General features: G+C 41.5%; 1 protein-coding gene across 2 annotated transcripts in view; it reads left to right on the top strand.

Annotated features, from left to right (window-relative positions):
* usp24 (ubiquitin specific peptidase 24) overlaps positions 1-23,742 on the top strand; it is a 186,044-nt gene that overhangs the window by 151,737 nt on the left and 10,565 nt on the right. For both annotated transcript variants that reach the window (XM_067990069.1, XM_067990068.1), the window contains exons 52-65: positions 910-1,005; positions 3,658-3,761; positions 5,894-6,007; positions 7,792-7,888; positions 10,345-10,461; positions 11,274-11,363; positions 11,754-11,856; positions 14,758-14,858; positions 15,290-15,406; positions 16,327-16,392; positions 17,127-17,193; positions 19,118-19,196; positions 22,707-22,782; positions 23,651-23,737. In XM_067990069.1, the coding sequence (XP_067846170.1) occupies positions 910-1,005; positions 3,658-3,761; positions 5,894-6,007; positions 7,792-7,888; positions 10,345-10,461; positions 11,274-11,363; positions 11,754-11,856; positions 14,758-14,858; positions 15,290-15,406; positions 16,327-16,392; positions 17,127-17,193; positions 19,118-19,196; positions 22,707-22,782; positions 23,651-23,737 (1,314 nt within the window). The remainder of the gene's footprint in view (positions 1-909; positions 1,006-3,657; positions 3,762-5,893; positions 6,008-7,791; positions 7,889-10,344; positions 10,462-11,273; positions 11,364-11,753; positions 11,857-14,757; positions 14,859-15,289; positions 15,407-16,326; positions 16,393-17,126; positions 17,194-19,117; positions 19,197-22,706; positions 22,783-23,650; positions 23,738-23,742) is intronic.

Genomic DNA, 23,742 nt, shown 5'->3' with positions numbered 1-23,742 from the left:
CCTGTACATATCATAACCAGAAAGAAGTCAATAATATAATGCATCATAGGCTAAAATGCTTCATTCTTTTACATCCTGCCAGAATGACCACTGTACCATTGCAACTTTAAGATGAGCAATGAACTAAAGGGGGGGGGGGGTGGTGATTTGGAGTTTGTTTATGATTTTTTAAAAAACTTTTATAAATCCAATCTTAAAAATACTGAAACCTCCAGAACAAATTAGATTTAATTTAATCTTAACTAAATTAGACTTAAGTATCTTTCAATATACTCATTCTATCCTGTTATGGTTTTTTACTCTAACTCATTACTACCTTCCCAAGAGCCTTGCCATGTCTGTAGCCAGTGCTGATAGTGTCCTGCATAATATCCTGACCAGAGGAATATCCTTACCAATGCCACTCTCATCGTAGCTTTCCCATAATTGATTTGAAAACTCATTAGAAACATTTACACACACAGCTGCTGTGAAATGGGAAGCGTTTGTTCCCTTCCAAACTTCATTTTTTTAGTGTAGAAGTATCAAAGTTGCATTTTTTGAATGTTGTTTCCTTTGTTGAGTGTGCATACATCAGGTAATTAAAAGTAGGACAATTCAAAGATGCATTGTGCCTTCAGTTTCCATGTGGCCTGTTTCTGATCTCATGAAAGGGGGTTAGGGGAGGAAGTTGAGGGGAAGGAATTTCCCTGCAAGGAGATAAATTTGGGAAATAATACTCTAATTATGTGTGCGTGTTTACTAATTGTCACCTATAGAAAAGACCAATTAATTTTCCACAGAATTAGTTGCTGTGTTGGTAGAACCACAGAATTAGTTGCTGTGTTGGTAGCAGAAATACTACACATTACTTCTTGTAGTGGAAACAGCTACAGCCATTTAATTTGTGCATTCTTTTCTCTCTAATAGATGGTACGAGATGAGAACCTGAAGTTCATGAAAAACAGAGATGTTTTCAACAGTGACTACTTCAATTTCATGCTTTCCTTGATTTCACTCAATGCAGTAAGTGTCCTTTCTGTGATCAGGTGCTATTTGGGCGATTGGTCTGGTTAGTTGTGGCATCCATGTGGGAATGAGATCCTTTTCAGGGAACTATTATAATTCAAGTTTCTTGCCAACACATTTTACTCATGCTCAAAGCTAAAAGTTGGCTTCCATAGGCAAGCCCGTGCTTATTACAAATCTTAACCTTCTGCTTGAAGTATATATAGTAGCTTACTGGAGGAGAAACATTGAACCCTTATACTATGGGCTAGGCATTGGAAATAGCATGGCCTGCCAGCTGTATCACCCAGATCAGAAAACAGCACATTGCTCAGACTAAAAGAGTTCATTAGTCAAATTTATTGTGGTTAGTCAGTCTATGCAGTAGCAAAAGGGCAAATTAGACAAAAATAACAATGCTATCCTTAATTCTTACTGGTACTTCAAAAGCTAGTGAAACAAGTGTATCAAGATTCTTGATCCTTTTCAACGTGTATTCAGCTGAGATTTGATGAAACAAAACATGGCTCCATGCGCCATTGAGTCCCTCCTCGCCACAGTGATTTGGCTATACAGTTTCCAAGTAAACTGAAGATCTATTGAACGTTTATCATATACATTTTCTGGTTCATGAGGCTTCTGCCTACTTAAGAAATGCTAATGCTGACACAGTGTGCACTTATTCCATTGTACAAATGTACTATTTCCTTATCTCATCAATTGCCATATGAAATGATCTGGCCTGCTTTCTCACTGAAAATCTGGCTGGTTATCAGCTGCAGATCCTGAAAGGAAAGGCAGCCTTCATTTAAAATATTGTTACTTAAGCCAAGCTTCAAGTAACAAATATTAAAAGAAAAAAATTCAAATTTCTTATGAATTGAAACCAATGGGTCTTAGTCAGTCACACTAACGCATTATGCCTATTAACAATAACTCATCAATTACTGATTTAAACTTGTTGCAAGTCCCATAATTCCTGTGAGTTGTGAGAGATGTAAGCTTTTTTTTTAAAAAGTTGCCTTGATTCCTGCATAGAATCCTTCGCACCAATGTTCTACAATAGGGATGCAGGATACACCATAGTTGTTTCTCTGGTCAAAAATGCCACTCTTGCCTCTTCAAAAACACTAGTCAATATCAACAAATGACATATCTATCCAACAGATCTTTCTGGCAATAAATGACCACATGTCGTATTTGCATTGTTCAAGAATTTAAAATTATGTGTACTTGCCTCATATCAATTAAAAGTGTTTTAAGATTGCCACTAGGTTTTGTTAGTGTGGATCTCAAGCAGCCAGCTGCAAGTCAAATGTAAAATTGCTGAGACCAGCTAAGGACAACTGTTGGGAAGATTTGTTTTTAGCAGGTTTTATAGGCTGCTGGTCTTAGCAGGTGTTGGTACTTTCACATTTGGCTTGTAGTCGGCTTCGCAAGACTCACACTTCAGGAAGCCACGGCACTAAGGCAGTATAAAGGTACCTTAAATCGCTTCCATTGCCACCTTTGTTAAAGAACTGAGATGGCAGCCCAAAGCGCAGCAAGAGTTGAGAAGTCACATGGTTTAAGAAGAAAACGGTAAAGTATCTTTTGATTTTTCTCCTGTTTCAGCAGCCTATTCATTCATTTTTATGTGGCAGTTGAACTACATTAAAAGAATGAGGAAGACAGTTCATGGCACTTGAAGCCATGTTTTTACTTCACCAAAATTCAGTTTAATGCACACTGAGAAAGACTAAGAATCTTGAAGCACTTATGAATAGCGTAACAACAAATTGCTTCAGTAAAATTAATTTCACCACCACATAGGGTTAGTAAATTCCAAAATCTATCGCAGCTTAGTTTGATTGATAGCACTTTGCCTTTGAATCGTAAGTTTCTGGATTCAGGATCGATTCCAGGACTTGATCACATAGAGTAGGCTGATACTTCAGTCTGCTACTGAGAGGGCTGCTGTCTTTTGAATGAAAGGTTAAACAGGTCTGCAGGTCAGGTGAACACAAAAATCAGATGCAAGTATTGGAACACAAGCAGGCAGCTCTCATGCTATTCTGGCTAACACCACCCAATAAACAGACAAAGCCGTTTGTGGGACTTTGCTGTGCACAATTGGCTGCTGCATTTACCTATGTAACGTTCATTGCACTTCAAAAGTAATTAATTGGTTGTGAAGCACTTGGAGTCAATCTGAAGGCATGATACGACTTGTATCAATGCAAGTTTTTTTTTCCTAACTCACCTCTGCACTAGTTTCATCTTTTGCTTGTATCCATGGTGCTACAGCATAGTCAGTCTCCCTACAGAAAGACTTCTGTGGCAAGACAAATGTTTCAATTCATCAAAGTATGCGCACTGTTCCTGATGGGCATTATAGCCTGTACATGCCTAGATATGTCATTAACCAATGTTGGCAGTGAATAGTGGAGAGGATGTAAAAATGTGCTGTATGTCTCATGGATGTGGTACACCAGGGTGATGCAACCCTGAAGAAAATCCATCTTTGCTTGTTACAACGAATATTAGCAAATTGTCAAAACCTAAAGGAAAAATGGGGACTGTATGAGCACTGTGCTTTCCCCGCTGGGATTTGTTCAAATTCAGCCCAGACTCTAATTCCTGAAAGTTTGTTTCTGTACAATTATGTTTTTTTCCTGTTTTTTCTCATAGACTAAACTGAAACACCCTATGTACCAATCCATGGCGAAGGTCGGCATGAAGCTTGCCATCCAGTTCCTCTTCCAAACCTATTTACGAACCAAGAAAAAACTCAGGTATGAAACTGACCACAGAGCATTGATGGATTGGTCTCACTGGGGATTTATCAGGGAAGTTATTCAATCACAGATGACACCAAGCCTCAGCCTGTTCCCTTTCCTCACTCGACATTCATACACAGCAGGGATCATCGGGTAGTGATCAGGTGCAGGAACCTCGGCTGATTCTTTTCCTCCTGAGCTCCAGGGCATTGAGGCCAGTTATAGCGCTCTCCCACTGCTCTGCTGGCTGACATCAACACTCTGCTCAATTTGAGATTGAACTTAGGACCTCCTGGTTTGTATGAATCAATGTCCCACCACTAAGCCATCAGGGAGCTCCATTTTATGTTTCGCTGTCTCCAACTTGGTCATAGCATGAAACCTACAGTCAGGTGTGGTCTGAACTACCGGGATTGTACAATTCAGATAAAGGTCTGGCAATCAGAGGTTTGTTTTTGGCCGACAGGTCTGATCCCACCTCCAGTCACTGGTATAAACAAGTACAGAGAGGTTTAAACTGCTATTTGAAAATAGCTCAAAGGGATAAAGAATTTTCAGTATTTTATTGGATTTGATATGTCTTTTTATTCATTAAACACAGAAAAGAGTCAAAGATAAGAAAAGTCCAGCTCATCTAGCCTGGTGTCATCTGTATTTTGCACTCCCCTTAATGTCGTCGCACTGATTTATCTGGTAGATCATTCCAAACATTATCACTTTGAATAAAGACTTTTTTTCCCCAAGATCTGTTTTGAATTTAATTTTCACTAATGTAAATTTATGTCCTACTGGCCTGATTTTTCTTACAGAAAGGACAACCCAGAATTTTACTATGCCATTTAATACTTCATTAGTACATGTCCCTTGGAGTCGCTCACAGGTAGTCCAGGAACCAGCATTTGAGAAGTCTGGTTCACGTGGATGGAAGACTAGGAAAATGTAAAATTTCAGCCAATCAGCATACTTCATGCCGTTCAGACATGTTAGGCACACCCAGGTTCAAAGCCTTAAATATATAGATGGCCTCAGTGAGAACTCCGTAGGTCTTTGTAGACTGGAAAGCTTAAGTTTCTCTAATCTTTCTTAATTCATCCTCTTTATACTTGAGGGCATTTCTTAACTTGAGCACCACCCTACCCCCTCCTTAAAAAAAAAAAAAATGAACTTAGAGAAGAGTGAAGGGTTACACTCCACCCCTTCCTCTTCAAACACCTCTCCACTCACCTTTCCATATGCACTTAAATACAGAGATGGGACAGATGTGTATTGCAGTCTCTGACTGCTTCATTGTGGCCCTCGAGCCAGGGCTGTATTGCCGATCCTGTACTGTAAGAGCTGAGTAGGAGTCACCACTGCTGGAAAAAATTGTTATCGGGAGTAATTTCCTTCACGTGTGATTTAAACTTTGCACTCTTAATTACAAGTATGTTCAGGTATCAGGGCAATGGAAGAAAATGACCCAATGGTTTTTGCAATTCTAAAGTTTGCATGTAACAAGATCATAAATTGACAGGAAAAGTCAGGGATGAGAAAAGATTATTCAGCACATCAGAACTTGTCTATAGTTTACTAACTCCCAACATGACATCTAATTGTGTTTGAATAACACCAGTGTTGTGCTTTTACTACCCTTGTTGACTGAATATTCCAAAAAATAGCCAATCTTTGAATAAAGAATTTCTTCTTAATATCTGTTTCAAATAAACTTTCACTTGTTTAAATTTATGTCCTCCAAAGATTGCAATAAGTTAGCTAGAAGAGAAAAAAGTCGTCTTAGTTGTCTGATAATTTGTAAATGTAATAAAGAAGATTTCTTTGTAATTGTACCTCAGTCATGTTGCAACTGGTCCCAGCTGAGGAGCTCTTGAGTTTCCATTAAGTTTCTAACTGTACTCCATGCATCCTTTTGCTAAGCAATTATTCTGAGATGTTTCCATTAGAAAATTAATTATTTATTCCTCATATCAGACATGTGAGCACTGTAGAGGCATTTTGCCTGCATTTGGTTTTGTGTGTGGCCCTTCTGGTTTTTAAACACACTAGGATTCCCCAGACTTGCCCTTTTATATATTGCATTGACTTGGTGGAAACCAGATATTTTGAGCTGTCTGTTAACAGTTGGGTTTAATAGTATTTTTTTTTTGCAGGGTGGACACAGGAGAATGGATTACCCTCATCGAGAGGCTGCTTTCAAGTAGTTGTGAGGCATGCCAGTGGCTGATTGAATTTCTGGTTGGATCTGAGGGACGAGAACTAATAAAGTGAGTCTAAAACACAAGCTTCTAACCCAAGGATTTTGATAAAATTGTTCATTCCTTTTGAGTGACTTGAAAGGATTATTAAGGAAGACCATAGAATTGAGAGAAGTGACATCTTGGAGTTGTGGTAGGTGAGTAGATGCATAACCAATCTCTTTAAAGACCTATTGCTGCCAAGTTGGTAATTCTATTTGCTGGCTCATCATATTTTAGATCTTTTTTTTAAAAAAATTGAGTGATGCTAATACGGGCGTTTATGGCGGGGGGCGGGGGGCCGGGGGGGGAGAGAGAGATATTCTTACAGAATCTTGCTAATATGTTTTTTTATATTTAAAAATACAGATATCTATCTATCTTTTTCAAGTGCTGAGGATATGGGAACAATTTTGGAGAACACACTAAGTTTAACTACAGGTGGAACTGAAGCCCCAGAACTAATGATTATTGACTATTAACAATATTAATTTGCACTCCTCCCATAGTCAGGGCCTGTAACGATTTCAGGAACTTGCTCTGTTGATACCATCGGAGCCATTGCTTTAACAGAAGTTCTTTTGACATTTTTACCCATATTTAAAGGAGCCCTCCTGATGACATTTCCTCTTTAAATATGACAAAATATCTTTTTTTCACTTTCTGTTGAATGTAATACACTAGTTAATGTTTAAATATATCCAATTCAAATTAATTATTTCTGGGAGCAGCAGATGTGTTGAAGATTATTTAGTGATATATTTTGGCAGTGTTTGGAGGTTATGTTTACAGTGTTCTACATTGGCTCATTGCAGTGATGTGTTTTATAAAGAAGGTGAAGTAGGAAAACATAAACACACACAGAAGCCTGATCACTTTGATCTCCATTTAATGTCTGTATTCTGCGTTGTGGATTTGAATGTGAATGTTAACATGCTCACCAATATAAAATGTTCAGCAGTTAAAACGGTGGAGGTGGACCCTGACTGTTGATCTTTGTGATTGGCCCATTGACTGAAATGCTAACACTGAGCTAACATCAGCCCATCCATGCTCAAGGACATTTAGGCTGTACTTTTTCAATAAGGGGTGGGGACAGGATGTGTTTGTATTACAGACAAGCTAAGGCATGTTATCAAATTAAAAGCAAAGTAGACTTCTACCTGGCCTATTTAATGCTTTCAGTCCTTAGTTTCTTCCCAGCTTTTTACCACACTACTGCATTTTTAATTTCTTTGCAACTGTAGAAATCATCAGTGTCTCACAAATCCTAACTCATAGCACTAAGTCCTGTTAGTATCAGCAACTATAGATATATATATATGTAAATTAACAGGGCTTCAATCAAACTTTACACGTGGTTCCTGAAGCTCCATGGTACGAGCTAATGTGGTACCCCTGACCTACGAAATCTCAGGTCTGGTATAGCACAGTCAATTGAAAATTAAATCTCCCTTTACCCTGTGCCAGTGATGTGCCTTAAACAGAACTTCAGATGAGCACCCTCACTCTTCCAAGATGAATCTGTCTAATATTAAATATACTGGTCGCAATATTCGAATGGCATTTCACTTGTGGTGCTATACAGGTTATGTGATTCATTAACTCAAGTGGAACTCCCCCTAATGTTATGTGACAGGATCCAGTTGCCCCCCACTTTCCCCAGGGCCCCGCAGCCCACCCTTCCCCCTTCTCCCAATTGGTTTCCACTGGTACTTGGTTGGGGCAGTACAACTTGCAAGGGGAATAGGGGGGAAAATAGGAAATAACATAACACAGTCCACTTTGTTTTTCACCGCCTTTGTGTGTGCCAGGATTTTCCTGCTCGAGTGTTCTGTCCGGGAGGTCCGAGTAGCTGTTGCCACCATCCTAGAAAAAGCCCTCGAGAGTGCCTTGCTTTATCAGGAAAAGGTTAGTAAATTACATGTGTGGAATGCCTGTTTTTATTTTAGTAATAAATAGTTACACTGCACATGTGTATGCCTTGCATGCTGTTTGTGTCATATAGTGCTGTGAACAGTTAATGTATCATAGCATCATAGTAGGTACAGCACAAGAGGAGGCCATTTGGCCCATCGTGCCTGTGTCGGCTCTTTGAAAGAGCTATCCAATTAGTCCCAATCCCCTGCTCTTTCCCCAAAGCCCTGTAAATTTTTTCCCTTCAAGTATTTATCCAACTCCCTTTTGAAATTTACTATTGAACCTGCTTCCACCACCCTTTCAAGCGGTGCGTTCCAGATCATTACAACTCACTGCGTTAAAAAAAAGTTTCCTCATGTCACCTCTGGCTCTTTTGCGGGTCACCTTAAATCTGTGTACTCTGGCTACCAACCCTTCGTGATCTTGAACACCTCTATCAAATCTCCCTTTAACTTTCTCTGTTCTAGGGAGAACAATCCCAGCTTTTCCAGTCTCTCCACATAACTGAAGTCACTCATCCCTGGTACCATCCCTGTAAATCTCTTCTGCACCCTCTCAATGGCCTTGACATCCTTCCTAAAGTGTGGTGCCCAGAATTGAACACAATACTCCAGTTGATGCCTAACCAGTGTTTTATAAAGGTTTAGCATAACTTCCTTGCTTTTGTACTCTATGCCTCTATTAATAAAGCCCAGGTTCCCATATGTTTTTTTTAATAGCCTTCTCAACTTGTCCTGCCACCTTCAAAGATTTGTGTATGTGCACCCCCAGGTCGCTCTATTCCTGCATGTCATGCCATATGGTCCCAAATTATCTCAATGCTTGCGTAATGCTTATTTAATTAAGTTCTAAACTTCTGTTACTGACTAAGTTATTAAAGAATTCTGGCAAGAAATAGATCTCATTAAAAATGATTAATGGTTGAAAATAATAAACATATACACCTTCAATTTTCTTATCTCATTTACCTCTACCACAACTAATGTTCTGTCATTTTTTGAGTTGTCTAGTTCTTGAAGGAAAGCACCACAAGTAGATTTCATTTGTAAATTGACTTTTTTTTATAAAAGAAAAACTCCTCAAGGTGAATGTCAGCACTGAAAAATGACAAAACTTACCCCTTTTTATATCCTCTGCCAGCATCAAGTTATTCCCAAGACAAGGTTGGTCGCCGAGTAACCTACTCTGCACTTTAACACCTAGTGTGCCTGTAGAACATTTTCGTTCCACGAGTGCTCTGAGTGAAACCTACTACATCAGGGGTGTCAAACATATGGCCAGCGGAATAGTTTCTTCCAGTGTATTGTGCTGTGCTTAGGGTTGCCGAGTCTCCCAGGCATTGCTTCTGACAGACCGGGAGAACTGCGTCTTTTAAATATCACACCGCAGTAGCCCCCCCACCCCCCTCCCAACATTCGGGAGAGGGGGAGGGTGGGACTCGGGGCAAGGGGAAGAGAGGGTGATGGGGGGTTTGGGGACTGGGGGAGATGGGGAAATGGGGGTGGGGAAGAGAGGGAGACTAGGGATAGGGGGTCGGGAGATTGGGGCTCCTGCGGGGGGGGGGGGGGGGGAGAAGAGGACTGGGGTGGGCGCGGGGCTCAGCATTTCCTGCAGAGCTGAGAGCAGCAGCAATATAGTGAGTGGGAACAGCCAGCAAAGGGATGAATGAACCTTGAGGACTTTATTGTGGGTAAATAGGGAACGATAGTTTCCACTGATGGACAAATGGGGAACAATGGCACGGAGACTAAGGATTGACGCTGCATGCTCTGATTTTACATTGCGTGCTCCAATATGAGAAGCAGTGAGCTGCATGAGGGTCGTGTACAGGCTGGCAACAGCCCACAGGAGTGCTGTGGAGTTGAGAGAAGCACTCCTGCTCCTCCACGCTCCACAGAAGGGGGTGTAAAAAAAAACAACTTTCCCTACCATTTCTTCAGCGGCCTCCAGCAGTCCCTTTAAGAACAGCTACTTAGACCGCTGTAAAACTGGAAAAAGTAATCAGAGCTTGCACGGCGTTTGCTCCACCTAGTTTTTCACACCTTTTGCAGAAGGGTCCTGAAACAGGCGCAGGACCCTTTGTATATTTAAATTGATCCAATGCTGATTTCAGGCAGCCACCAGATAGAAATTGGAATACGTTACTCCCAAAAATGGACGAAATGCAAACCAATTTCTACCCCAGTGTGTCCAAATAACATTTGCTGAATATTGGCCACACCAAGTGCCAGGATGTCAGATCAGGCCTGCCATAGAAATTGAGTTTGACAACCCTGCACTACATGTTCAGTGAGCGGGCAAAGAAATACTGTAGAAAATAATGCAAGCTATTGTGTGATCTCTCATTCCATTCCTGGCCATTTATTCACTTATTTTTAACAATGTAATGTGTGTTTTAATTGTTAAATTGTCTTTAAAGATCATAGAAAGATTGTTTATTTCTTCAGCTGAAAGGATTGGACCAGTTGCTGGATGTGCTGCTCGCCTTGCTTGACAAGGATGTAGCAGAGAATTGCAAAAACTGCTCCCAGTACTTCATCCTCTTCAACAACTTTGTACAGAAGGTAAAGTATGTAACTGGTCTATTTTTGTGCTGTCAAAAGAAACCAAATTAACAACTCACAATCTAATGTTAAACTTTCAATTACTGGGGCTTTTAAATGCATTTCTGTAAAATTGCCTAAAAGTATTGTTGTCAAGCTAGCTGAGTATCACTCTATCCAGTTGTGATTTTTATGGTAAGGACCCTGCAAGGAAAATGTGTGTGAACTGTTAAGTAAATTGGAATGCAGCTTCAGTTTTCTACCAATAAATTAAGCTTTATTTCTGCAACTTGTTGAGCATTTGTTATTGCAGCATTTCAGCTAGAAGTAGTTCTTTGATTTTTTTTTAGAAAAAACAAGCTTTGAGCCCGGATGTTTTGATGCTGTTGGGACTTTGACTAGTATCATAAGTGATAGCTTTTATTTAATTCCCTTCCTTCTTGCCTGCTCTCTTTCTCTTCTTTCCTTCCTCCCCTCCCCCCCCCCCCCCCCCCCCAAAAAACTTAACTTTTATTATTCTGAGTCAGGCGTCTGCTTGCGTCATCGTGCAACTTGCTACTGGTAGGTACACGAGAGCAGCATAAGTAGGGAAAAGGGAATATGTCTACAAATTTCATTTTAAAAAAAAAAACTCACTTGTTTGGAAGAAAGTGACACATCTCTATCCAATTCTTGGTGTCTTACTGGGATGGAGATTATACGGAGAACCTATAATCCTATCACTTTGAGATGATTCTTTCACGTGTTTGAACTGTGAAACTTTTAAGGGGGCTGGACTGTTTGTGGTGGTTCAGTGATACCTCTTCTCAGTCTCTCATTCTTTTGTCTTTCAGGGTTTCAAGGCCTGCCAGCTGCTATTCAAACATTCTGCATTCAAACGTATGCTTTGCTTCTTGTTGGGTCCATCAAGACAGAACAACCAAGTAAGTGCGATGCTGTATTAGTGCATTGATAAAGTTGGAGACTTATTATTATGGAATACTATATATAACTAATTGGTGCCCCTTAAATTAGCCAGTGAAGTAAACATTAGTGTAATTTCAACGTGATCATACAGTAAAACCTCCACTTTTCACTGTGTGCCATTCGCCAGCCGTGTATTCAATGGATCAGTTGCAATGTTTCCCTGCATTTTCCTAACCGTAAACTATAAGTTCCTCTGCCTTGGGTGAGACAAAAGAAGCATTTTCTCTATAAATATTTTACTATTTTTTTTAAATTACTTTTTTCAAAAAAGGGTGTCTGATGGTATGAGCCCCTCTAAGTGAAGGCTTGACTGTTCAACGTTAAAAATAGCTTTATTTTTCTATTAGAATCGACGCTGGAGTTCTGCACAGGCCCGAGAGTTCTGGTATCTCCATATCACTTTGGCATCACTAGTCCTGCACTCAGACATTTCATCCCTGCTAACTGTTGGTGAGTTGAGTTTTCTTTTTTTTTGGATGTTAACTTGTATAGGTCCATTGTCAATAAAATATTGCCAAAAAATTAGGAATCATTGAATTGTGTGTCCCTGTGCATCTTTGTGCTTCCATGTACCTTTTAATTCTGGTTTGCACAAAAATGAGGAAAACATCATGAAATATTAGAATTATGACCCATGGAGTGGAGTTGGGAGACTGTTCAGGATCCAGTGGAGATGAGGCATTGAAGATGGAAGCAAGACAATTGTTTAGCAAGTTGATAGAAGTGACTGACAGTCAGTATGGTTGGGAATCTGTATGATAAATGAGATGTCATGATCGGAGATGGCGCTTTTGGTGATCGTGTCCCTGGAGGTAACTAGGTCTTGTAAGATAGTTTATCAGGTTGGCTATGGAAGGTGCAGTTACTGGGGGAGGAAAAAAAAGGTGAGGACATAAGAGGAGAAGGAACACAGTGAGTTCAAGTGTAGGTTAAAGTTGCTGCCAGTGAGTCACTGAGTATAGGCTAAGCACAGATAACATTGAGGAGATTTAAGCAAGGAAGGTACCCAGGGGCTTGCGGGCGATAAATGCGCATCTTGAAGGAGATATGGCCAGGGCGGTAAAGGATGAACTGTTCAAATGAGGAAAAAAGTTTTGCAAAAATTGTATTACAAAAGCAGTGCAATGCAAAGATGAGCCATTTGAGCACACAAAAATGGGACACGATAGATTGTAGTGATGCTGCTCCTAAGGTGATCTCTAGAGTAATTAAATTTTTTCCTTGCTGCATATGATTCGACAGTAGTGGATGTCCTCTGGTGCCTTGGTAAAGTGACAGTTGTACAAGTGTGAGCCTCGACGGAGCGTCTGTAGGCTGTTCAGTTGCTAGAGGTGCACAACTGATCCCGATTCTGTCCTCATGCAAATCCTCATTTGCAGGATGGAATGCTGTCGGGAGTGGGAACCTTGGACAGCTTTCCCTTCCTCAATCTGGGGTTCTAAGGCCGGTTTAGTGTTCCAGCCACCGCATCCTGGCTCAGATGAATTAACTCAGCACAGAATTAAGATGGAACCTTCCTGATCTGTGTGGTTCAGTCACTCACAGGATAGATTTGCTGCATTAACGAGCACCGTTGGTTCTCTCTCCCTCTATTGTACAAAAGTGGATTCTGTACCCTAAGCCACCAGTTCTCCTCATAGGCAGTGAATATACCACTTGTCACTGCCTCCTGTGTAAACAGTTCTTAATGTTTTCTTTCTTCACTATCCAAAGGAAGTACTTGCTTTGACTTCTAATTTTGCATCAACAATTACTTCAAATTTTCTCTCAGTGCAGTAGGGCATTCATTGTCGTGGGTGATCACAAATGATGAACGGGATAGGTGCAAACCTCATGATGTTATCCTCAAACATAATTGTGTCAACCCGTTCACCTCTTAAGGAGTGGAGAACCGTCTGCTCCTGTTTGAGCCCAAGCAGGAATATTTGAAAATTTATAGATGTTTTCAGTTTCTTAATCACCTCCAGTAAAGAAATTGTGATTGAATGGTAATAATGGAGGTTGCCTGTACTATATTGGGGAACTAAGGATAGTAGGCTGTGTTAGTGCTCTCATTCTTTAGATCAACCTGTTCTTAGTTTCTCAATGAAGTGCTTTTTTTATTTGATGTTAATTTTCGATTTGTTCCCTTCACTTATAGTTCATTTTGCACCATCTAATATACCTTCAGCAGGGAGGGGAAGTTAAGCAAAGCAACTTGCCCTCTTAAGCCAGTGGCTGGAAAGTGATTGAAAGTAGCTTGTGGAGACTTTCTTCCCCTTCCTCTCCCTGCTGATGGAAATGCGACTAAATTCTGCACCGAGTCCTTTCCTGATACAGCTGAAATCAGAAGCTCAATATCAGGAATAATATATGCAGTTTCAAATTCTACTAGCCCCAGTGCTTTGCTTTTCTAAGTTAAATGTCAGCAGCTGTCTGTTGCTCCAAAATGTGGATAATTCAATATTGAGTGCATCTTCATTAAGAAAGGGAAGTTATTGGGTTGGATTTTGCTGTGAGCGATGAACGAACGATGCCTGCCGTTCATTAGACTTGCACTTTCCCATAGACTTTCTATGAGCTTTTGAACGGTAACTTCCTGTAAATTAGAGATCCATTCAACGCAACACCCTCTACAGGGCATCTGGGACCTGTGAGAACAGGGCAAGCAACTGTGTGTCTCCTTAACCAATCAGATTGAAGAATTGTTAATGAGCAGCGCAGAATCTGAACCAGGAAGTTTGTTAGAATAGTGAATTCAATGTCAAATTAGGAACAGTAAGCAAAATAGAGAGAGAGAAATATTGGATTGAGACACAAAGAAAAAGTTTTTTAAAAAATTCATATAAATTTTTTTTAAAAATCTGATAATTAAAAACTGAAGGAATGAGTCTCCACACCTGTAAAAGTTAATTTTCAATGCCAGAGAGGTTGTTTGGCAGTAATTGAGATATACCACGCCGTTAAAAGGGTGCTTACACTGGAATGGACAAGTCCTAACTTTTTCTGGAGAGCTTATTCCGTATCTGCGACAGTGCAGGAACTTCACGTTGTTCAGTAGACTTGAATGGTGAGTCAGCCAGCGAAGTGCCGTTTTCACGCAGTTTTTGGAGGAGCAGGGTATCTCTGGCAGCAACCTCCTAATTTCTGCATATAACTGCGCATGTGCTGTTGCTGGAAGTTGATCGATTTGCACGTAAATAACGGTGAGCGCTGTTGGCCTCATTGTTATTTTTACAGCAAAATCTAGCCCATTGAGTTATTCACTCCATGTTAGCTGTATGCTTTAGATTTGGGAACCAAGGAATTCATATTGGAAAATAATTAAGTGGAAGAATACAGGCAATATAATATGTTTTTTTTTTGTTCAAGATCCTGGACAGTATAAATGGCATACACCATCCCCACAGGTACCTTTGCACCAAGATGTAGAAACTCTCTTCAGACCTGAAGGGCAGGCCTACCTGCTTGAGGTAATTTTTTAATTATTATTCTCACAAGGAAGTGATGCAGCTGGTGTTTTTTTATTTGTATTATAGGACTGTACTTGGAATTAACTGATATTTAAAATGGTTATGCCTAAAAATAGAGGGGGAGTAGAGACAAATGCTTAACCTCAAATCAGTTGACTGGGAGTAGAGAAATTGCACTCCCTATTTTCTGAGTGACAGTATCCATGTCCCTTTTGATGCCTTACTGCAGTGTGATGTGTGCAGGGACAGAGGGCCGCTCTCATGTCCTTCCATCTATAAGGTGTGAATTCCTGGAAAAACGGAGAAAAAGGAATGCTAAAATTTATGATACAGAATTTGTGAAAATAGGACTTGTACTTCTGTGTGGTTTTGTGGTAAATTGGAGGGAGGTGGTGAAGTTTTTATTAATTGCCGCTTTTATGTTGTTTCAGGTTATGTACGCTATGCGAGAGCTGACTGGATCTTTGTCAGTTCTCTCTGAGATGGTGACTTACTGCTGTTTCTGCAATGAGCACTTCTCATTGGTGCAGGTGCTACAGACGATTAAAGTAAGAGGCAGAGTTTTTGGAACAGAGCACTTTACCCTTCAGCATTTTGCTTTTCTTTTCAGTGCTTGTAGAAGAAAAGGATGTCTGTGATTCAGAATGGATCACTTCCACTTTTTGCATAAGATGGCAGAAAAGGTCCCCTACGTTGGAACACAAATAGCTGTTTCCCTGGCACCTCATAGGTCTAATAATAGAGAGCAGAGTGGCAGGGTTGTGCGAGACGAATTTAGTAAGCATTTATAAAGGCCTGAGTTAACCAATAATAGCACAATTTTATTAAAGTCAAATTGACAAATTTAGGAGTTTTTGAAGAAGTGATTGGATAGATAACATAGTGTATATGGATTTGAAGAAGTGATTGATTGGATAGATAACGTAGATAGCGATTTAGGATTTTCAGAAGGCATTCAATCAGGTATCTTGCAAGAGGCTTGTTAGAAAAGTTCAGGTATTGAAGTACAATGGAAAGTAAAGTCAGGCAAGCTGTAAGATGGGCTGTAAATCTGTTTCCTCAGTTTCCTGCCAGGCAGGTTAAGTTAAAATATCTCCCTCATCTTTGTCTATTGTGTGGAACCATATTCTTAACAGAGCAGTGTCCCAGTAGTTTTTCCCCAATGGATAATTACTTGTTTTCCTTTACGTGGGGTTTGAACTATCAGAGATTGAGGAAGTCCATACTGAAGGTGGGTAAAGAAAGAACTTCCATGTATATAGCACCTTGCCTGCCCATTGGAATTTGAAGCAGTGAAAATTTTATCCATTCAAATTTTGTGTGAGTAGGATTGTTCTTCATTCAGCTACTTCAATGCGTTTATTGGGTGTTTGCTATAACACTAAAATGTTTCACTGCAGAATTGGCAAGTTTTAGTTTTGTTTGGCTCATTTAATTCTGCCTATTATGTCTGCTTCCTGTTATGCAGAACCAATTGGAGACTGCTCCACCTCATGAACTGAAGAATATCTTCCAGTTACTGCATGAAATTCTGGTAAGTGAGAAATCGTTGTAGTCAGTGCCTTTTTTAGACTTGTGTGCAAAGAAGTAACAAATAACGAGGTTACAAAGGGCATGACTCCGTGTTGTCGGAACGCAAATGGTCAAAGTGGGCCAAACCACTTGTATAATAAACACCAGATTTGTTAACCTTGTTGAATTTACCAATAGTCTGATTACATAATACTTTGCTTCGATTGTGTGCTCTATCATGGAGCTCTCTTTCCCCACCACCCCGCCCCCCGCCCCTGCACAGAATTTATCAAAGCCTAACTGGGGGCATTCTGAGGAAGAGACGTGTGCCTCCCTTTGACCTTTCTCCAGGAAAGGGAAAACAGGATCTGGAATTGGTTTCATACTTACTAGTTCAGACCAGTATTTGCAGGTGTTGGGAACAGGTTGTCTGGGAAGGAAGAGACCAAATGAAAAAACAGAATAAAGGTAACAAATGATGTGGAGAAAAAAAATGGTCGTAAAAGAAATTTTTTTTTGTATTTTAGCAACAGTAATTGTGGTTTTAGTGTTCTGTTGTGGCTAGAAGTACCAATAACAAACTGGCATCTCACAAAGTTGATGGTGGTGAGTAACAGCCCAAAAGGGAGTCGATTTTAACTTTTGGGTGGCCAACCGGCAGAATGCACCGGCAGGCCGCCCATTCCGGGGCGAAGAGTCAGTTTGTAGATAGTCTACATTGGTAATGTATTTGTCTGTCTTTCCCCTTTCATCAAGGTCATTGAAGATCCATTGCAATCTCGTCGTCTGAAGTTTGCCTTTGAATCAGAAAAAGGATTACTCGGTACACCTTTGTTACTTGTCCCCACTCTCTTTTCCCCGCCCCCCCCCCGCCCCAGTTCAATTTTCTCTGCTAAAGATGGTTACTTACTATGGGTGTAGTTTTGCAACACTGATCTTTCTTCAGTGCCTTGTGACTCTTCCTCTTGTGTCTCTATAGTAACACCAACTTGTATTTATGTAGCACTTTTAACAAAGGAAAACGTCCCAAGACGCTTCATAGAGGTGTAATCGGACGACAGCAACAGACATCGATCCAAACGGGGGAGATTTTAGGAGGGGTGACCAAAAGCTTAGTCAAAGACCTGGTTTTTAAGGAGGGCCTTAAAGAAGGAGATGGAGAGGTGGAAGATTTTGGGGAGGAATTTCGAAATGTGGGGCTGACATGATGTCCCACCAGCCAATGATGGTGGGACGAATGGAAGGGGAGATGCACAAGAGGCCAGAATCTGAAGAATGGAGAGTTCTGGTGGGGGGAGGGGGGTTGTAGGGCTGCAGCAGGTTAGAGATCGGGAAGGGTGAGGCCATGAAGTGATTTAAAAACGTAGATCATTTTAAATTGGAGCCTTAGGGGACTGGAAGCCAATGTGAATAATCAAGAGCAAGGATGTGGGTTAGGATACAGGCAGCAGAGTTTTGGATTAGTTGAAGTTTACGGAGGGTGTAGGATGGGAGGCCGGCCAGAAGAGCATTGGAATAGTTAAGTCTGGAGGTAACAAATGCATGAATGAGGGTTTCAGCAACAGTTGGGCTAAGGCCAGGCAGAGGGGCAAGGAATGTTATGGAGGTGGAAGAGAGTTTATGGGGTCAGAAGCTTAGTCCAGGGTCGAATGGGATGTCAAGGTTGCGAAGAAATCGATGCATCCTGAGATGGTGGCTGGGGAGGGAAATGAAGCCAGTGGCTAGTTTACAGAATTTGTGGTAGAGACGAAGACCATGGCTTCAATCTTCCCAGTGTTTAGCTGGAGGAAATTCTGGCTCATCTAAGACTGGGTGTCGAACAAGCAGACTAATAACACAGAGGCAGTGGAGGGGTCAAGAGAGATAGAGCTAAATGTTGTCAGCATATATGTGGAAGCTGATCCTATGTCTTTATATGATGTTGCCAAGGAGCAGCATGTAGATGAGGAAGAGAAGGGGCCTTGGGGGAGTCTGGAGGTAACGGGGCAGGAAGAGAAGCTGTTGCTGGAGATGTTGTGGCTACGGTTGGATAGGTAAGACTGAAACTAAGCAAAGGGCATTTCAGCTGAGCTGGGCAACGGTGGAGAGATGTTGGAGGAGGATGTTGAAAAGCTGCAGAGGGATGAAGGAGATACCATTCACCATGGTCACAGTCACAGAGGATGTCTCTTTGATTAGAGCTGTTTTAGTACAGTAGCAGCGGCAGTGGGCGTTGGCAGATTATCTAGCCATGAGGGCACAGTCAAGCATGACATTCACACATTTTCAGAGGACTACTGGAAGGCTATTTTCCTCTTGCCCTTTTCCTGGGGAAGCTTAGGCCAGTTATACTCCTGCCACTCTAGCTGAGATCACCTAACTCCGTGCACACCATGGGTTGAACCTCAGCCTTCCAAGTCTGAATGACTCAGTACTGCACCACATTCTTCATTAACCCACTGAGCTATGACTAGGTACATTTTTGAATATTTTTCAACCAACTGAATTGCGTGATGGGTGGCTGTGTGTGTGTGTCCTTCTTCCCACCTCTTTTCCCCCCCCCCCCCCCCCCAAAATTCTTGCCATGTGTTTGTGTATGTACCTCCCTGTTATGTGCACGGCTGACCCAGTGTCCAGCTTAACCGCACCGACTGGTGTCCTGTGTGAGCAATCTGTCACTTGGTCTTGCTGTCTCAAGCAGCATGTTCTGCCACTCTGTAGCTGTGATCTAGTTTTACATCATTAATGTTCTGTGTCCATTTCCACAGCCCTGATGCACCAGAGTAACAATGTTGACAGCAGCCGCTGCTACCAGTGTATCAAATTCTTGGTCCTGTTAGCTCAGAAGTAAGTACTCAAGCTTAAAATTGATTTGAAAAGATAAACGTCGATTTTGCTTGCTAATAATGAACAACATGCATTTATGTAACCTCTTTAACATTGAATAACGGCCCAAGGCAGTTCATAGTGGAAAAAGGGAGCTTGTAAGAGGCCCAAGAGAGGTGACCCAAAGTCGAAGAGCTGTACTTTGTGAAGACTTATAAAAGGTGGAGAGGGAGGTAGAAAGGCAAGGATTTTGTGTAGGGAGTAACAGAGTAGGGCTGAGGCACCTGAAGGCTCTGCTGTCAAAAGTGCGGAGGGATATTGCACAGGAGGCCAGAGTTGCGGAAGCAACACAAACTTGTATTCAAAATTGAGCCGTAAACATTAGGCACCTTCAAAGTTTTAGAATATCAAGACTGTTTGGCTCAGCTGTGCTGTACCACTCACTTTGATACTTAAAGGTGTTTCATTCCTCTCTGACCCACGTATTTGGTGACTTTGAGAAGAAAACTGCTTCTCAAAGACATTGTTGATTAGTGAAATAGGAAGTAGGGCAATTAAGGCACATTATGCCTAACTCCTATAAACTGAGGTGTTGTTTGCCAAACAGGCCATGTCCTGATTTCCTAGTATTGAGCAGTCTATTATAGCACCAATAATGGGCCTGGAGTTTCCTCTGCATTTGCACTCAGGGAGACGTGTAACGAATTGTGTGGCTTAAAAGATTGCAGAATTTTGGGCAGAAGTGAGTTACGAGCATTACTACATTATGCCCATGTCTCCTCAATCTTTTACGTCCATCCATCAAACCCTTCACCCAAACAAATCTCTGGCCACGCTCCAACTCTCGCATGTGAGTATCCTCCAATTGTGCTTGTTCAACAACAGCAACAACAACTTGCATTTATATAGCACCTTTAATGTAGTAAAACATCCCAAGGTGCTTCACAGGAGTGGTTATCGAGCAAAATTTGACACCAAGCCAGATAAGGAGGTATTAGGACAGGTGACCAAAAGCTTGGTCAAAGATAGTTTTTAAGGAGAGGCGCGGAGATAGTTAGGGAGGAAATTCCAGAGCTTAGGGCCTAGGCAGCTGAAGGCATGGCCACCAATGGTGGAGCAATTAAAATTGGGGATGCACAAGAGGCAAGAATTGGAGGAGCTCAGAAATTTAGGAGGGTTGTTGGGCTGGAGGAGGTTACAGAGATAGGGAGGGATTTGAAAACAAGGATGAAAATTTTAAAATTGAGGCATTCCCGGACCGGGAACCAATGTAGGTAAGTGAGCACAAGGGTGATGGGTGAACAGGACTTGGTGCAAGTTAGGATACAGGCAGCAGAGTTTTGGATGAGCTCAAGTTTATGGAGGGTGGAAGATGGGAAGCCAGTCAGGAGACCATTGGAATAGTCGAGTCTAGAGGTAACAAAAGCATTGATGAGGGATTCAGCAGCAGATGAGCTGAGGCAGGGGCGGAGACGGGCGTTTTACGAAGGTGGAAGTAGGTGGTCCTGGTGATGGGGCAGATATGTGGTCCGACACTCATCTCAGGGTCAAATAGGACTCCATGGTTGTGAACGGTCTGGTTCAGCTTCAGACAGTGGCTAGGGAGAGGGATGAAGTCGGTGGCTAGGGAATGTAGTTTGCTGTGGGGACCAAAGACAATGGTTTGGGTCTTCCCAATATTTAGTTGGAGGAAATTTTTGCTCATCCAGGCAAGCAGTGTGACAAATGAGAGACGGCGGTGGTAAGGTAGAGCTGGGTGTCATCAGCATACTCGTGGAATCTGATGTGTTTACAGATGATGTCGCCGAGGGGCAGCTTGTAGATGAGAAATAGGAGGGGACCCTTGGGGGACTCCAGAAATAATGGAGTGGGAAGAGAAGCCAATGCAGATGATTCTCTGGCTGCGACTGGATAGATAAGAATGGAACCAGGCGAGCGCAGTCCCACCCAGCTGGACGACGGAGGAGAGGCATTGGAGGAGGATGGTGTGTTCAACCATGTCAAAGGCTGCAGACGAGTTGAGAAGGATAAGGAGGGATAGTTTACCATTGTTACAGTCACATAGGATATCATTTGTGAATTTGATAAGGGCTGTTTCAGTACTGTGGCAGGGGCGGAAACCTGATTGGAGGGATTCAAACATGGAGTTTAGGGAAAGATGGGCACGGATTTGGGAGGCAACAGCATGTACAGGGACTTTGGAGAAGAAAGGGAGATTGGAGATGGGGTGGTAGTTTGCAAGGACAGAGGGTTTTTTTTGAGGAGTGGGTTGATGACCGCAGAGGTCTCAACATTACAACCAGATTTTCAAGTGCAGCAGAAAAAGTCTTGTGTTTAATTGCAATTTTTTGAGCAATTTTTTAAAAATTTATTCTCACTGCGACCTCTGTATTTTCTGTTTCTTTGGATGGTTATGGCATGAGGATGTCACATTAAAAATTGAAAAGCTTCCCCAATTGCAGGTTCCTAAACATGCTGTGCCTGATGTGCATAAATAATGGTTAAATGAGTTGAAACTTAAATTTTCATACTTAAAGAAGAAATATATATGTGGGTTTGGCTCTGATTCATTAAGCTGATTTTTGCCCATTTTAAGTTCTACGGTATGCTAATGAGATTGGGAGGATACTTGGGCGTAACAGCAAAATGGGCACAACATTGGGTGCATTTTCGGGTCTAACTTCCAAGTTGCGCCTCGAGGGAAACTCCAGGCCAGGACATCAAGTGAAAGGTCTGATGTCTAAATTATGTAATTGATTTGGGAGCAATTCAGATACAAAAACAAAATAATGCAGATGCTGGAAATCTGAAATAAAAACAGAAAATGCTGGAAACGCTCAGGTCAGGCGGCATCTGTGGAGAAAGAAACAGTTAACGTTTTAGGTCAATGACCTTTCATCAACCTGAAACGTTAACTCTGTTTCTCTCTCTGTCCACAGCTAAGTGTTTCCAACGTTTTCTGCTTTTATCTTAGCAGTTCAGATAAGTTGATTTATTCACTTACTCCACCTCAGGGACTTGGACCTCCAGAAATTGTTTTGGTAACATAATTCAACTGTGGAGTGAATGTATTTATTCAAATGAGGGTGATCCATTCTGAAAAATGAAACTTTTTCACCACTGTGTGGTACTTCCAGTTCATGTAGAACAGTAGTTAATAGCAGAATTGCTCTCTGCACTGGCCAAACAATGTGCTTTGATCAAAGTATCCTTCTTGCGCTGCCATTTCCATTTCTCTCACGAGCTGTTATTCCTTCCCTGGGTGGGATTCTCTTACAAGCGCTAAATGATGGCTAGTTTTATGCTTTAAGTTTGCAGCCACTTAGAACTGGAATGAGAGCCCTTCACCACTGCCAGAGAAGGCCTGAATCCTCTTTCTGATGGATTCAGGTTTAAACTTGTGTCCCACAGGGCAACATGCATCATCTTGTTTAGCTATCCAAATTTTTAAAAAACCTTCCTCCTATTTTCTTTCCTCCCTCCAAAAAATGTGAAAGTAATAAGCATTCACTTCCCCCCCCACTTCAATAGATGTACAGCTGCTAAGGATTACTTTCGCGAACACCCTCATCACTGGAGCTGGGCTGTGCAATGGTTACAGAAGAAGGTAAGAACTGGCAGCAATGTTTTTATCCCCTTTGAGACCACGTAAATAGGAGCAGGAGTAGGCCATACAGCCCCTCGAGCCTGCTCCGCCATTCAGTAAGATCATGGCTGATCCCCATATCCCTTGATTCCCTTAGAGTCCAAAAATCTATCTATCTCAGTCTTGAATATACTCAATGACTGAGCATCGACAGCCCTCTGGGGTAGAGAATTCCAAAGATTCACTACCCTCTGAGTGAAGAAATTCTTCCTCATCTCAGTCTTAAATGGCCGACCCCTTATCCTGCGGTTATGCCCACTAATTCTAGACTCTCCAGCCGGGGAAACAACCTCTCAGCATCTACCCTGTCAAGCCCCCTCATAATATATGTTTCAATGAGATCACCTCTCATTTTTCTAAATTCCAGAGAGTATAGGCCCATTCTACTTTCCCTCTCCTCAAAGGACAACCCTCTCATCCTAGGAATTAATCTAGTGATGCTTTTTTGAACACTATATAAAACTATTATTGTGGCCACACCAGTGTGAAACAGATTGTGTAAACCATACTTAACTGTGCAAAACCGGTTTTGAAGCCACGATTTATTTTCAATTGTAATACCTCTGCAAAAAAAAAACTATAACTCCTAGGTGGTGTCGAGGTAATTGTGTTCTTTTCATAATCCAGATGTTCTACAGAGATCAGAGAGACACCTTAAATGTTTCTTAAATTCTTGACTGGGTTACATGTTGGTGCACCTTGAAATATTGAAGCAATTCTTAAAGACATATGTCATCTATGGTGGAGGTAGTCTTGTACGCTGAGACTGATGCAGTTTGTGTGTTATATAGTTGAACTGTCTTTTTTTTGTCTGTTTCCCTTTGTTTAGATGTCTGAACATTACTGGGCCCCACAGAGCAACATATCAAACGAAACTTCAACAGCAAAGACATTTCAGCGCACAATTTCAGCACAGGTATT

The sequence above is a fragment of the Heptranchias perlo genome, chromosome 9 (assembly GCF_035084215.1).
Source record: "Heptranchias perlo isolate sHepPer1 chromosome 9, sHepPer1.hap1, whole genome shotgun sequence".
Taxonomy (NCBI): Eukaryota; Metazoa; Chordata; class Chondrichthyes; order Hexanchiformes; family Hexanchidae; genus Heptranchias; species Heptranchias perlo.
This window is presented reverse-complemented; position numbering and strand designations above follow the sequence as displayed.